General features: G+C 42.4%; 1 protein-coding gene across 1 annotated transcript in view; it reads left to right on the top strand.

The window, feature by feature from the left end:
• PTK2B (protein tyrosine kinase 2 beta) overlaps positions 1-15,064 on the top strand; it is a 57,739-nt gene that overhangs the window by 27,500 nt on the left and 15,175 nt on the right. Inside the window, exons 4-13 of the mRNA XM_027848486.1 lie at positions 60-139; positions 6,949-7,011; positions 7,241-7,295; positions 7,672-7,812; positions 8,937-9,011; positions 9,745-9,846; positions 12,061-12,196; positions 13,066-13,105; positions 13,545-13,591; positions 14,178-14,228. Of these exons, the coding sequence (XP_027704287.1) occupies positions 60-139; positions 6,949-7,011; positions 7,241-7,295; positions 7,672-7,812; positions 8,937-9,011; positions 9,745-9,846; positions 12,061-12,196; positions 13,066-13,105; positions 13,545-13,591; positions 14,178-14,228 (790 nt within the window). The remainder of the gene's footprint in view (positions 1-59; positions 140-6,948; positions 7,012-7,240; positions 7,296-7,671; positions 7,813-8,936; positions 9,012-9,744; positions 9,847-12,060; positions 12,197-13,065; positions 13,106-13,544; positions 13,592-14,177; positions 14,229-15,064) is intronic.

Below are 15,064 nucleotides of genomic sequence, written 5' to 3'. Positions count from 1 at the left end.
GACACTTAACAAATGCTCATTGGTTGATTGATTGATTGATGTCCCTTTTTGCCCCACAGCTACGGAATGACTACATGCAACGCTATGCCAGCAAGGTCAGTGAAGGCATGGCACTCCAGCTGGGCTGTCTGGAGCTCAGGTATGTGACTTCCAGTCTCTTACTGAGGCACCATCTGGATGTGAGCCAGGTACCATGGACAGAGACTGCCCATCTCTTCTTGTTCTCCCTGTACACTGTTGACCCAGTCTTCCTTCTCAAAGTCAAAGGGAGGGAATAGGAGAGGGGAGAAATCGTAAAAGATTTGAGACTTGGGTACTAAGATTTGGCTGCTTGGTAGTACATATTGACCTATTTTTCTGTCCACTATCCCTGCCTCCCGCCTCCATTTGCCTATAGTTTCTTTGTTTGCTTCTTTAGCACTTAGTCCTAAGTTACCTAAAATCAGCCTGTTTCATCCACCCATCTTTCTAACCTCATTTACAAACTATACTGAGCAAAGCATTCTACTCTGATGGATTAGACAGAGTCCTGGGAGGGGGTGTGTATGTGTGTGTGTGTGGGGGGAATATCTGGGCCTAATTTCGTTATCTTTGCTGACTGTCATTAAGTCCTTCAGTGACTTTGGGCAGGTAATTTAACTTTTCTGTGTCTCAGCATCCTCACCTCCACAATGGAAGGGATTGGTTAGATGAATTCAAGCATCCCTCTCATGTCTGATATTCTGTCCTTATCTGCTCTTTCACTGTCTGAATGTGTCTCCATTCAGCAGTCTCCCTTTGTCTTTATACCCAGTTGTGTCTAGACATCATCCTTAGCACTATGTGGTGATAGAGACAGAACATTGTCATTTAGCTACACCTCCAAGTTATTACATATCCTATTTAGCCCACCCCAGCCCGCTGCAAAGAGACTGAGTCAGGGGTGGGGGATAGCATTAGAAAGCTATTCAGCTCACTGATTATTCCAAATCTTAGGGAGATTCTGGGACTCCTTCTTTCTATTCCTATAAACTGGAGGGTCATTAGAAAATTCTGGCTTTTGTTCTAGAAAACAGGGTGTAGGATGCTCAGGGATGTCCATGGGAATATAGCAGGGACCACTACAGCAGGAAGAGACCTTAAAGACCATCTAGTGCTTTTTATCCTCTCATTTTACAGAGAAGGAAATTAAGGCCCAGTAAGGGCCAATAAATGCTTAAGGGCACATAGGTAGTAAGTGGCACAGTTAGATTTCAAATTCAGATCTTCTGACTTCAAATCCAGTATTTTCAACACCCTACCTGTGGATGACTTGAACTTCTCATAAATCCCCAGAGAGGGATGAGTACTGGGGAGAGTGGAGGATCTCCTCAGTTGCTCCAGCGTGCCAGAAGGGACTGCTGATTTTCTAGCAAAATGTGCCCAAAAGGATGTGGGATAGAAGATGTTTCTCCTCCAAGGACAGTATGCTTGGCCTCCCCCATCATTTCTCCCTGCTTCCCTTTCTCCAAAATATCTTTAGCATGGTACACATTCAGCCAACTAGCAACCAAGCAATACAGTTCTGCAAGTTAGAGTATAAAGTCCATTTCTACAGATCTGAGGATGCAAACTCTCCCAAGGTACCAATGATCTCTTAATTTTCTCCTTTAATAGACAGTCCTCATTCTCCTTGACCTCTCTGCAGCATTGACTTTATTGACTATCTTCTCCTTCTGCATGCTCTTTCCTTTCTGGGGGTTCATGATCCACCTCTCTTGTCCCTCCTCCTACCTGTCTAACTGCTCCTCATCAGTGTCCTTTGCTTGACCCATCCATCTTATGCCCTCATTAACTGTGGGTGACCCTTGAGTTTCCAGCCTGAGACCTCTTCTCTTTTCACTTTATTCTCTTACTTGATGATCTCCTGAGATCCCGTGGATTCTATTGTCATCTCTATGCAGATTACTTCCAGATCTATATATCCAGCCCTAGTCCTCCTTCTGCATTCCAAACTGCCTATTTGGACATTTTGAAATACATGTCCCATAGGCATCTCAGACTCAACAAGTCCAAACCAGAATTCAGTATCTTCCCTCCCTGCACCTGCCCCTTCCCCATCCACCACCTTCTAAAATTCCTTACCACTCTCAATGGTGCCAGCATCCTCTCTGTCAACCTCCATCCACTTTACTGCCCAGCCACACTGGCCGTCCTAGCCGTCTTACTGTTCCTTACATACAATGCTGCATCTCCTGTCTTCATGCCTTTGTAGTAGCTGTGTCTATGCCTGGACTGTGCTTGCTCCTCACTTCTGCCTTTTGTCCATATCTTCTTTCAAGACTTAGCTTTACTACCACTTTCGGATCCACTTCTCCTGCCTCTATTGCTAGTGCCTTCCCTTCTAGGGGTACCTTGTATCTACTTTGCATCATATATATATATATATATATATATATATGTACATATTGTCTTCTCTGTTAGGATGTAATCTCCTGAAGGGCAAGAACTGCTTTTGCTTTTTGTCTTTGTATTCCCATCCCTTAGCACAGTGCCTGATGTATAGTAAGTGCTTAATAAATGCTTGTTTTTTTATTGGTTGGGTGATTGATACCAGACCCATGACTGTTCCCTCCATCTCCATTTCCTGAAAGGAAGTCACTGAATAAAGGTATTATTTGTCCTGGAATGAATAAGACAAGACATTAACTACCTTAATAGGTTCCTAGTGACACTGGTTCCTGAAGTCAGAGTACATAGGTTCAGATCCCATCTCTGCCTGTTATTATCCATGTGACCTTGAGCAAATCTTTTAACATTCCTGGGCCTCTATTTCTGCACCTGGTTCAATTAGAGGGTCTCTAAAGCCTCTTTTAGTTCTAAGTCTATGGTCCTACATGAAAAATATCTTTTCCAAGAGAGATCAAGATAATTTATATTATCCTTTGCTCAGTTAATCATGGACCACTTGTGTTAGGTACTGGGGGTTAGGTGAAAGGGGTTCTCTATAAGAATCCTCTATGTTGACTATAGGGCAGCTAGGTGTTACAGTGGATAGAGCATCAGGCCTGGAGTCAGGAAGACCTGAGTTCAAATCCAGCCTTAGACACTTACTAGCTGTGTGACCCTGGGCAAGTCACTTAACCCTGTTTGCCTCAGTTTCTTCAAAATGATCTAGAGAAGGAAATGACAATCCATTTCAGTTTCTATGCCAAGAAGACCCCAAATGGGGTCACGAAGAGTCAGACAGGACTGAACAGCAACAACAATAACAATGAATGTTGACTGCATTTACATCAACTCATCAGCTATGAAATTACCACCTTTTCTTTTCAAATAAATCTCAATTGCCCACCTTAAAAAAGAAGTATATGTATATATAATGTATGTATACATATATGTATGTGTATGTGTGTACGTATGTGTATGTATTTATGTATGTATGTGTACATATATATAAAAATATGATTATTGCATCTAATTTGTCTTCATGTTCCTTTCTCTTTCTTCTCCCTGCCCACAAATTGGGGTTTGAAATTGGTGGTTCCTATCCAGAAACTTCCCCATTAGAAAATAAGAATGCTCCATTTTCTAATGGTTAGATGGGCTTTGTCCAAGTTTTGAAACATAAGATAAACATTAAGTAAGCTGAATAAACAGAACAATAAACCCATTAGAAAGTACTCAGGAGATGTGCTGTTTTAGAGACCTTGACAGCAGTGACTAATCAGTTCCCATTTCTGTAGGGATTTGTTTTGTTTAGATCAGATCAGAGATAAATTTATACTTGTATTATTATATGTGACTTTTTCCTCTATTGAGTTTTGATTGATTCTAAGTGATTCTCTAGATATGTGTAAGGGTGGGTAGGGAGTGGAGGCCATCTTCAAATAAACAAATATGAGGAAACTCGGAGAGAGAGTCAGTGTGATGTAATAAATAGAGTTTATAAAGTGGATAGAGTTTAGAGTCAGAGCTCTTCTATTTCCTATTTTTTCTTCTATTTCCTAAATTCGTGACCTTAGACAAGTCAAAATTATCTGTGCCTGAGTTTTCTCATCTGTAAATTAGAGGATTAGATTAGACGAGGTTATTTCCATCTCTGGATCCTATGATTCTATTATGAAACCGTTCTGACAATTCATAATACATTTAGATGATTCAGGAGAGTGGGGAGGGGAGAAGTGAAGAGGATAAAATACTCTTTATAAACCTACAATGAAGATTTTAAAACAACCAAATCCCCAGAAATAGCAGGGGAGGGTGCTTGGCTTAAAATAGGTACACAATAAATATTTCTCATTCATTCTTTCATCCTATACATAAATGGCATATTTCAATGGAAGAGTTTAGTGGAGGAAGAGTGGGTAATCAACAGCATGGTCATCAAAGTAATTACCAAGTAGAGGAAATGGTCCGGAGATTTGACTGCCAAATAGCCAGGGCACAGTCTTGACTTAGGAAACCAGCCAGGGTAAGTTTGTACCTCGATATGAGCAGCGATTGAGAACAAATCAAGATTAGGAAGAGTCGACCAATCCAGGTCAAATGGTGTTTTCTCTCATTACTATTATGCCATAATTACATTCGTATTTACATCGCTATTTTAAGATGGCATATTTTTAATAGAAAAAGGATAATTGAGTACTTTGTTGCTATCAGTTTTTTTCTCCGTTACTAACATTTGAGAATAGTGTGACTATTGTCTGTGTCCAAGCCCAAGTTCCCATCAGCCTTAGTATTCCTCTGCTCTGCTCCCCCCCCAGCCTTCACCCATCCAGGTGAAATCCAGTTAAAATGAACATCAAAAGCAGTCTTTAAGAGACCAAAAAGTCACTAATCTTGTAGACTGAGTGACTTGCAGGGTAGGGAAAAGAGGGCAAGTTCACAAGAGTCTTTCTGTTTTGGTCAGTCCCTATTTTCCATTGCTGTTCAGTCATGTCTGACTCTTGATTACCCCAATTTGGGCTTTTCTTGGCAAAGACACTGGAATGGTTTGCTATTTCCTTCTCCAGCTCATTTTACAGATGAGGAAACTGAGGCAAACAAGGTTAAATGACTTGCCCAGGATCATACGGCTAATGAGTTTCTGAGACTGGATTTGAACTCAGGTTTTCCTGATTTCAGGCCCAGTGCTCTATTCACTGAGCCACCTAGCTACCCTTCAGTCTCTGTTATTCTCTGTCTATTTCATTCTCTCTTCTTCTTCATTCTCCCTGCCATTTTTTTCCTCATTTAAATGCAATAGTTGAAGGAACTGGGGATGTTTAGTCTGGAGAAGAGAAGGTGTTGGGGGGACATGGTATTATCTTCAAATATTTGAAGGGTTGCCATGTGGAAGAGGGATTTGTTTTATACCATTTGATTCCACAAGGCAACCAGGCCAATGGGAGGCTTGTTTTGGTTCAATATAATGAAGAACTTTCTTTCAGTTAGTTAGGTCTGTCTGAAAGTGAGAGGGGCTGCCTTGTGGGGTAATGAACACCTCATCAGTGGAAATATTCCAGCAGAGACAGGATGACTGACTGCCTGTTAGGGATATGGAAGAGGAAATTCCTTTTGGGGCGAGAGGCTGGACTAGGTGACACCTAAGGTTCCTTCTGATCCTAAGAGTCCAGGATAATAGTCATCTCAGGCAGACTTCCTACTATGGTTTGACTATTTATCTTTTCTATAGTGACAGTGTTTTGTTTTGTTTTTAATTTAACTGCAGCATAGAAGGGTTTCCAGAGGACTTTTTCCAAGGGGATAGAAGAGACATATGTGAATATACCAAGAGGAGCTATGTGAGGCCCACCAAAAAGTAGGGATTACTGGACAGATTGACCTCTGAAGTAACTGGTGTCTAGTGGGAGTGGGGACACCTACTTCAATGGGTCAATATGGAGCAGCCATTTAGTACCAGGAAAGGTCAAGGTCTTATCATCAGCTGCTGCTTCCTTGGCTTCTCTCCACAGAAATGAACAGCCCTGGCCACTGGGATAATCCAACTTTGAATAGGACCTAGAGACCCTTAGTGTATTAGTATATAGTATCTATGTAAGAAAGACCATGCCTAGGTGGGTATATGATCTGGGATCATTCCTAGCATAGTGCAGCCCTAAGTACCCCCCCCCCAAAATTAGGTGAAATCAAGTTAAAATAAATATCAAGGGCAGCTTCAAAGAGAACAAAAAATATCACAAAACATGAAACCTAAGGGGACTGAGAGGAAGAGGAAATAGAAGAGGGAGTTCTACCTGCTTTTATCTTTAATTTGTTTTAGATTTTTATCTGAATTTAACAAACACTAAAATGGGCATTTGCATACACACATATCAGAAGAGGGTTGTGTATGAAGCTATAAGTCTCTATTATGTACAGCTTCCTTTTCTTTGTAACATATAACAAGTTCAACCTGTACCTTTAAAAACTATCCTTTTTGTCTGTGCTTTTTTCTGGACTTCTTTCCATTCTCTGAATTTTTAAAAAATACTCCCCTATGGCCCTTCTTTCTTTCTTTGCTCCCCTCTCTCTATCCCTACCTCTCATCTCCTACCCACTCACCCTGGAAAACGCATAAAAGAAAAACAAAGCCCTTATAACAAATATTAATATTATCAAGTAAAATAAATTCCTATATTAGCTATGTCTGAAAATATCTACCTGCTTCGTCTTAGTCATAGGAAGAAGGAAAAATTCTGTGTGTATAGGAATCTCAATTCTTTATTCACACCAACTGACAAAATTGCCTCTTCTTTCCCTGTCAGATGCCTCCTTGGGCCACAGTAGAGTGGGGGCGTTGCACCCTGGAGCTATAGGCAATAGGTCTAGTTTTAGGAATGGCCCTGGGGGAAGGGGTCTTTTTTAAATTCAGACTGTGGAACTCTGTAACTACCTAGTCAGAGTCTCCCCAGGTGCTTGGGATCCCCCAGGCCAATGTGTATCAGTACAAGTGATTTAATTGCTGAGCCTTGGTTTACTAGCCACCAACTCTCCTGTTTTTCATAGGAGGTTTTTTAAAGACATGCCCCACAATGCCCTTGACAAGAAGTCCAACTTTGAGCTCCTGGAGTAAGTATCTACAGTCCCTCCATTCTGTCTCTTCATTCCCTTTCTTCCCTTTGACCATTCCCCAGATCCTTGACTTTTATTCCATTTTGGTGAATCAAATTGGGGGATCCAATCATTCCTGGACCAAGTGGAACCTTTCCCCCCAAAATCCGAGCCCTCCTATTTATTTCTGATTGGACAAGAGGCTTTGGATTTGGGATGAGTTGCCATTGGTTGATTTCTTTTCTAGGAAGGAGGTGGGGCTGGACCTGTTTTTCCCAAAGCAGATGCAGGAGAATCTGAAGGTGAGGAGGAGGGAGGAGAGAACTTCTCCAAATTCGTTGTCAGGCAAAGGGAAGAGGAAAAATTTTCTTTGGGAAACTAGTGAATATTCATTGTTTTAGAGCCGTTTAGGAGCAGAGTGGCCCATAGAAAGGAGGAGATTTTCTCAGCTATGCTTTTATGTAATGTCATCTGTTTAAATTTATAGGGCCTACCAGTGGGGTCTTGGGGATTTTTTCTATAATAGATAGCATCCTCTCTGGCCATGTTTATACTCCAGTCCTTTTTTTACCTGGTCTATAGGTAGGTAGCTTAAAGGGTAGGGTAGGGATCATGAGGAGCAGAGTTACAATATGCTCCAACTCCCCACCTCCATCTCTTATGGCTTCTCCTTTACAGCCCAAACAGTTCCGAAAGATGATCCAGCAAACCTTTCAGCAGTATGCCTCACTGAAGGAAGAAGAATGTGTCAGGAAATTTTTCAACACACTTGCCGGATTCGCCAACATTGACCAGGAGACCTATCGCTGTGAACTCATAGTAATGGCTTCTTCTCCAGCTTTCTTTATCCCCTCCAAGTGCTAGATTCCATGTTTCTCGGTGTCTGGGCCCAATGAGGCCAGCAGAGAGAAAAACAAACCAACCAACACCCAGCTTTGGGTGTTCTTGAGGGTCAGGGCACCCAGATGAAGTATATCTACTGAAGTAGGCTACAGTTGTTTCCTTTATAAAATGAGGTTATGTAATATTTTACCTGTCTGAATCCAAGGGACTGAACCAGATGATATTTTGAAGTCTCTTCTAATATCTATGATTCTCTTTGTTGTTTGTTGTTGTTGTTTTATTAGTGTATTTATTGTGTATTAGGTAGGTATAAAGGTGGGATGGGGAGGTTCTCCTTGAGGAGGGAGGAAAAGGACTACAGAAATCTAACAGAGCTGAAGGAAAACAAAGAGGGACATTGGAAGTCTAAGAAATCTCTGTCCCTCAGTCTCTTATACAAAGTCAAGTCACAAGCATTATCGAGCACCTACTATGTGTCATGCAGAGTGCTGGGTGAGGGGAATACAAAGACAAAAAGTTCCTAAATTTAAGGAGCTCACATTCTAAGCCAATAGAGGAATGGAATTCAACTTAATTCAAGAAGCATTTCTTTTCTTTTTTTTTAATTAATAAACTTATTTATTTATTTATTTTTAGTTTTCAACAATCACTTCCATAAGATTTTGAGTTCCAAATTTTCTCCCCATCTCTCCCCTTCCCTCACCCCAAGATAGTGTGTAAATTGATATAGGCTCAACATTTACATTCATATTAAACCTATTTTCACATTGGTCATATTGTAAAGAAGAATTAGAACCAATGGGAGAAACCACGAGAAAGAAGAAACCAAAAAAAAGAGAAATCAAATAATGTGCTTTGATCTGCATTCAGACTTCATAGTTAATAAGAAAAGCTTATTATTTTGTTTTGTTTTTGTACCCCTGGTGCATGCACAAGGATTTCCTTTGTGCATGCACCAGGGGTACAAAAACAAAACAAAATCAAAGGTTGACCCATTTTAAGCAAGTTTTCTTCTTATCTTATTGGAGGCCTGTTCTTGAGGTATGGTGAGAAGGAATTGAGTACAATAATCTATTCTCTATTCTCTACCTTCCTTCCAGCAAGGGTGGAATATTACTGTAGACCTGGTCATCGGACCCAAGGGCATCCGCCAGCTGACCAGTCAAGATGCAAAGGTAGGCCTGGGGTAATAAGGCACACGTGACGGGGAGGAGGGGAGCCCTTCAGGGTATAGCGATCAGAGCTGCCCCTATATTATTCCCTTCTCCATAAGGCATAGAAGGGGGTTGGGAATTCAATAAACATTCAATAAGTGCTACCTACTATGTGTAAGACACTGTGTTAGGCACTTGGGATACAAAAAGAGAAATAAAGGACCTCACACCATTTAAAAACAGCATGTACAGAGACAATTTAATATTAGATATTTATAAAATAGTTTCTGAAGGGAGCACAAGTGTCTAATATGATGGGCAATTTATTAATAATAGAACAGGATTCCAGAGGGCACAATGGAAGGAGGAGGGCAGAACAGAGATACAGACATGAGAAGAATAGATGAGATAGAAGGATATGAAGGAAGATATGGTAGAAAGAAATAAGGGATATAGAAGAGTCCTCAGGAGATGGCCATGAGAGAAATTTAATTCATGTCAGTTCAGCTAGTATTTATTGAGCACCTTCTACATGCCAGACACTTTGCTCAGTGCCAGGATCCAAGGAGAAAACATTGTCTGTAAGAGCATCCCAGGAAAACTCTACCCTCCTCTTCTCTGCTCAATCAGTCTCTCCACACCTTCCCATGTCCAATGTTCCAGTTAGGCCTGATCCTTGGGTTCTGAGTAGCCAACAAGATCTAGTTGTTTCCCTTTTTCTAAATGAACATAAAGAGTCACTTATTCCCTGTAGCCCACCTGCCTGGCTGAGTTCAAGCAGATAAAGTCCATCAAGTGTACGTTGGTGGAAGATGGACAAGCCCTACTCCAACTGGGCATTGAAGGCGCGCCTCAGGTGAGATCTCCCTCATCGGTCTTGGTGGCTCTACAAGAGCCATCAAATGCAATTAGGTTGGACTCTTGTGAGTCCAATTTAGTGGGGACTGAAGTTGAAAAAAGAGGAGCCTGGCTTCCGGTTATGAGGTTATGTGAAAAATCTGTGATTTCATCATTGTAGGGGAACTCCCCTAGGAAATCACTTCTAGTCTACTCTATATATTCTGTATCTGCCTATATATATACATGCTATCTCTCCTATTAGAAGGTGAGCTCTTTGAGGGCAGAGGAAGTTTATCCTTTTCTTTGGGTTCAAACCCAAGTCTTCCTGACTTTAAGTCCAGCATTCTAACCATGATGCCATGTTACTCTTCAATTTCCCACTGTCAGCTGAGACAGTATGGATAGGGCCCTGGACTTGTAGTCAGGAAAACCTGGGTTCAAATTCTGTTTGTAATGCTTACTAGCTACATGACCCTAGGCAAGTCATTAACCTCTTCAACCCTCAGTTTCCTCACCTATAAAATGAGGAATGATAATAATAATAATAATAATAATAATACCTCACAAAGTTGTTGTAAGAATCAGATGAGATAATGTATGTAAAGCTGTTCTGGGCAGGGTGCTCACTGGTCCCAAAAGCAAAGTTGGAATTTGGGAAGATTGAGACAGTGAGGCAGATGACAAAAAAAAAAAATCCAAAGTGATTTAACTAGGTAAAAGCAGCAAGGATATATATGCAGATACTTAACAAGGTTACATAATACATTGATGCTGATTTCCCCATATCCCCCAGTTCCCATGAGGATGTGTGCATGTTGGTAGCAACAGTAGCTTTCAGGAAGGAAGGGAGGACCTATCAATGGCAGGCCTTAGCACGTTTAGCCAGATAGTGAAGCAGGTAAGGTTCTCTTGCCTAATTTGGAACTTGAATAGGCCAGATGTCTCCAAAGGACCATATCCTATTTTAATGATAACTGTATCCTTGTTCTGGGTCACCCATGTTACATAATCATGACCAGGGGCTGCACATGTACACTGAATTTCTAACTGCACCATATGGCCCAGTTAGCCACTTAGGGCTTGTGGTTTGGGGAAAACGTGGCATCCACTACAAAAGCCCTTTGCAAACCTTAATACACTAAATAATAACAATAGCTAACATTTGTGTAGTACTTTAAGGTTTGCAAAGGACTTAACCTGTTTTCTCATTTAATCTCCATTTTTTCCTCACTTGACCTTTCAAAGTAAGTGCTATTATCATCATCCCCAATTTATAGATGAGAAAACTGAGGATTGGAGAGATAAGTGACTTGCCAAGGGTCACATAGGTAGTAAGTGTTTGAGGCAGGATTTGAACTCAGGTCTTCTTGAGTGTAAGCCTGGAACTCTATTCATGATTCCACCTAGCAATTTGAATTAAATTCGAGCTGTTGTAATTACTGATTGAGAAAAGAACATCCAATTCTTCGACAGTGTTTCAGGTTGTGAAGGAGTCAGGGGAGCAGTGTCTTAGGAGGTGGGTACTTATGTGGAAAATATCAGTGCTTGATTTTTAGTACTGGTGAAGGCAAATAGGATTTAAGGCTAGCAACAGCTAGGTGGTGACGTAGATAGAACACTGGACTTGGAGTAAAGAAGACCTGAGTTCAAATGTGACCTCAGATGTTTAATAGCTGCATGAGGCTGGACAAATCACTTAACTTCTGTCTGCCTCAGTTTCTCCATCTGTAAAATGGGAATCGTAATAATATAATAATAGAAACTACCTCCCAGGGTTGTTGTGAGGATCAAATGAGATACTATTTGTAAAATGCTTTGCAAACCTTAAAAGAGCTATTTAAACGCTAGCTACCATTATTATTAGGGAGCTGGTCAAAGAGATTGATCTCAAGATGCAGAAGGTAGATCTCAAGAAGTTATGAGAGGGGCAGCTAGGTGGCGCAGTGGATAGAGCACTGGTCCTAGAGTCAGGATGCAGCTTCAGATACTTATTAGCAGTGTGACCCTGGGCAAGTCACTTAACCCCAATTGCCTCCAAAAAGAAGAAGAAGTTCTGAGAAACAGAGCTGGAGGAACAGAGCAGAAGCCTAGGCAGTATATCTGGAGACCATGGGCTGCCCCCAGCTCTTGCATGGGAAGATTCGGCTGACTGGCCCCACCATGTCTACCCTGGGGACATTTTCACCACGGTTCCCATGGATCTCAGTCCTCACGGGTTTTTCCTCTGCAGTCCTTGTCCATCAAAACCTCCTCCCTGGCTGAGGCTGAGAATATGGCTGATCTGATTGATGGTTATTGCCGGATACAGGGTGAACATAAGGGTTCTCTCATCGTTTGCCCCAAGAAAGGTGGGCATGTTCTAACAGGTAATTGGGGGATGGGAGTGGGGCTGAGGAATCCCCGAGGTCAGGCCTGCAGGAAGCTAATTGGGCAATGGGAAGAGAAGCCTTGGGATTGTCTTTAGGGTGGGCCCTGTCTTCTCTCCTGATGCATAGGCTCAGATCTGTTGAGCTGGATGGGAGCTCAGGGGCCATAGTCCAACCTCCTCATCATCTTGGTTCCTTCCTCCCTGTCCCCCATGCTGAAATGCTCATCCTCCTCACTTACACTACTCCCTTCAAGGGTCTGCTCAGATGCCATTTCTTACAAGAGGTCATTTCTGAAACCCCAGGCTGCTAGTCCCAACTCTCCCAAAATTGCTTTGTATTTATTCTGTTAATATTTTAGACATAAGTGTTGTTTCCCCCCAATAGAATGTAAGTTCCTTTGGGGCAGGACTTGTTTTATAACCCTATCGTCTAGCATGGTGCCAGGCATATATAATAAATGCTTATTAAACTGCATTGAATGAAAGACCTGAATGAAGAAAAGTGGAAAGAGAGCTGGGTTTGGAGTCAGAGGACCTGGGTTTGAATCCCGGTTCTTTTACTTAGTACCTGTATGACCCTGGGAAACTCACTTGGCCTCTCAGTCTCAGTTCTTTAACCACTAGTGGAGTAGATTGGCCACTGTGATCCCTCCCAGTTCTAACTCTGATCCCAATAATGATTAGCTCACCTTCTCCAACCCCAACATCCAATCTCTACTCCAAAATCAGGAAACTCCATGAGAGTCAGGTTACGAATCATTCTAACTAACAGAAGAAAGTTCTAGGAGTGGTGGAGGATGGCAAGTGACCACCTAGAACCCAGACTCCTTCTCTCTCCCCAATATCACTTCTTTGTATCTCTTTCAGATGGTGAGAAGCGGAACAGCCTGCCTCAGATCCCTACCCTGTGAGTAGAGTGGGACAGCTGGGAGTGGGACTTGGAATGGGTCCGGTGTGAAAGAAGGAAGGACAAATAGAAACTTCGACTTTTATAGATTAGCTGGCCTAGATCCTACCTCATCAGCTCCTTACTGGGATGTTCCTGTGTCTTAATTGTAGACTGGCTCCTTTTAGTGGGGTGGTTCATCTCATCTTACATCCCCATACTTGGCAGTGGTAATTGAAATCATTGCTGGGGATGGAGGGAATGGGGAAGTGGTGGCCGTTTTCCATACTAGAAATAGCGATCTCCTAGTATTGAAGGAGGGTAGACATGGGTCAGACCATCTGGAGAGGAGACTAGACTACAGAGTATGGGGTTGGGATGCACTGGTGGGGTCCAATCCGAAGGTCTAAGCCCAGACTCACTTCTAATTTTGGTCCTCTCAATGCTTCCTCTTGTACAGGCACTTTGGAGAGAGGAGATCCCAGTTCTCAGAAAGCTGCAGCATTGGTAAGCTCTGTATTTCAATCAGTCTATCTCTTCCCTCCCTGCTCTGCCTCTTTCAAAACCCTTCCAAAGACTCCCTCAGAATAGAAAGAAAGGCAGCCTCAACTTCTTGCTGGCTCTGCCCTCAGCAACCATGATTCCAGTTAAAGGCCTAATCCGAGGGGTTGCCTTCATTCTCTCACTGGGCTTTCAGTGCCTACCAGAGGCTAATGAAGAGGGAGAAGGCAGGGGGGTCCTTCCACCTTCTGGCCCCATTCTAGGGACCAGTTCTGATGATAGTAGGCAGGGAATGCTGGAAAGATTCAACCCCAGGTGGACAAAAGGCCCAGGGAGCAACGTTGTCCCTGTTTTTCCACCCACACCCACCAGTTCCATTCTCCCCTCAAAACCTCCTGCCCCCTCGGTTATCAGATAATGGAGAGAATTACCATGCAGTAGGGTGCCTGATCTTCCAAAAATATAGGGACATGGCTCGTGCCAGCTCCATCATCCCTGAGCAGTGGGGAACAGAGCCACCCACTGGATTCCTAGGTTCATGTTTTTGGGGGATGTCTCAACAGTGGGATGGACCCTCTCTTTGTCATTCCAGAGTCAGACATTTATGCAGAAATTCCTGATGAAACCCTGCGGAGGTCTGGAGGTAGGTACTGGGCAAAATTGCAAGTTTTCCTCTGCCCCCCAATAGAAATCCTCAGTGCATAGCACAGCAATTTGTGCATAGTAGGTGCCTGATAAATATTTGCTGAGTGAACGATGAAAGCCATAGTCAGTGTCCAGACCTTGAGTGAACAGATAAGGTGGTTGGAATGTCATGAAGAGAATTTTCCTTCCTTCTTTCCCATATTTGTCACCAACAGTCCTATGCATAGACAGGGATATACCTGAGTCATTATTAATTTGAATGATCTTAATGTTAGTATTCATTCATTCAACATGTATTGAACCTGACACTCTCCTGGGTTCTACTAAGGTGATATCACAGAAGTAGACAACATGTCCCAAGTCTTCCAAGAGGGAAAACTCTTTTCTGGGTCTGAGAAAACAGGGAAGCCCAGATATATAGAAACTCAGAGCTGAAAGAGACTTGAGGGAGATAGAATGGAACAATGGAAAGACACTGACTTTGAGAACAAAGAATGTGGGTTTAAATCCCACCTATGATATCAGCTGTGTGCCTTGGGCAAGTCACAACTTCCCTGAGCCTCAGTTTCCTCTTTTCTAAGCTAAGGAGGTTGGACTAAACTGTCTCCGAACTCCCTTCCATCTCTCGATCTCTGAGCCTATCACAAACTATCAAGTTCAATTCCTGGAAACTAAAGACCAGAGAGATTAAACTACTTGTCCAAGGGCATATAATCACTCAGTGACTATCCTAGGTGCCCTGAAGTGACCAGAATTCATTGCAGTTTCCATATTACTACTCTGCCCCTCCCATGCTTAGACTACTGGATCCTGATCAGGGGCACTGTGGCTAGG

Source organism: Vombatus ursinus, unplaced genomic scaffold (assembly GCF_900497805.2).
Source record: "Vombatus ursinus unplaced genomic scaffold, bare-nosed wombat genome assembly UNPS02000580.1, whole genome shotgun sequence".
NCBI classification, from domain to species: domain Eukaryota; kingdom Metazoa; phylum Chordata; class Mammalia; order Diprotodontia; family Vombatidae; genus Vombatus; species Vombatus ursinus.
Note: the sequence above shows the minus strand (reverse complement) of the source record. Positions and strands in the feature narration are given on the sequence as shown.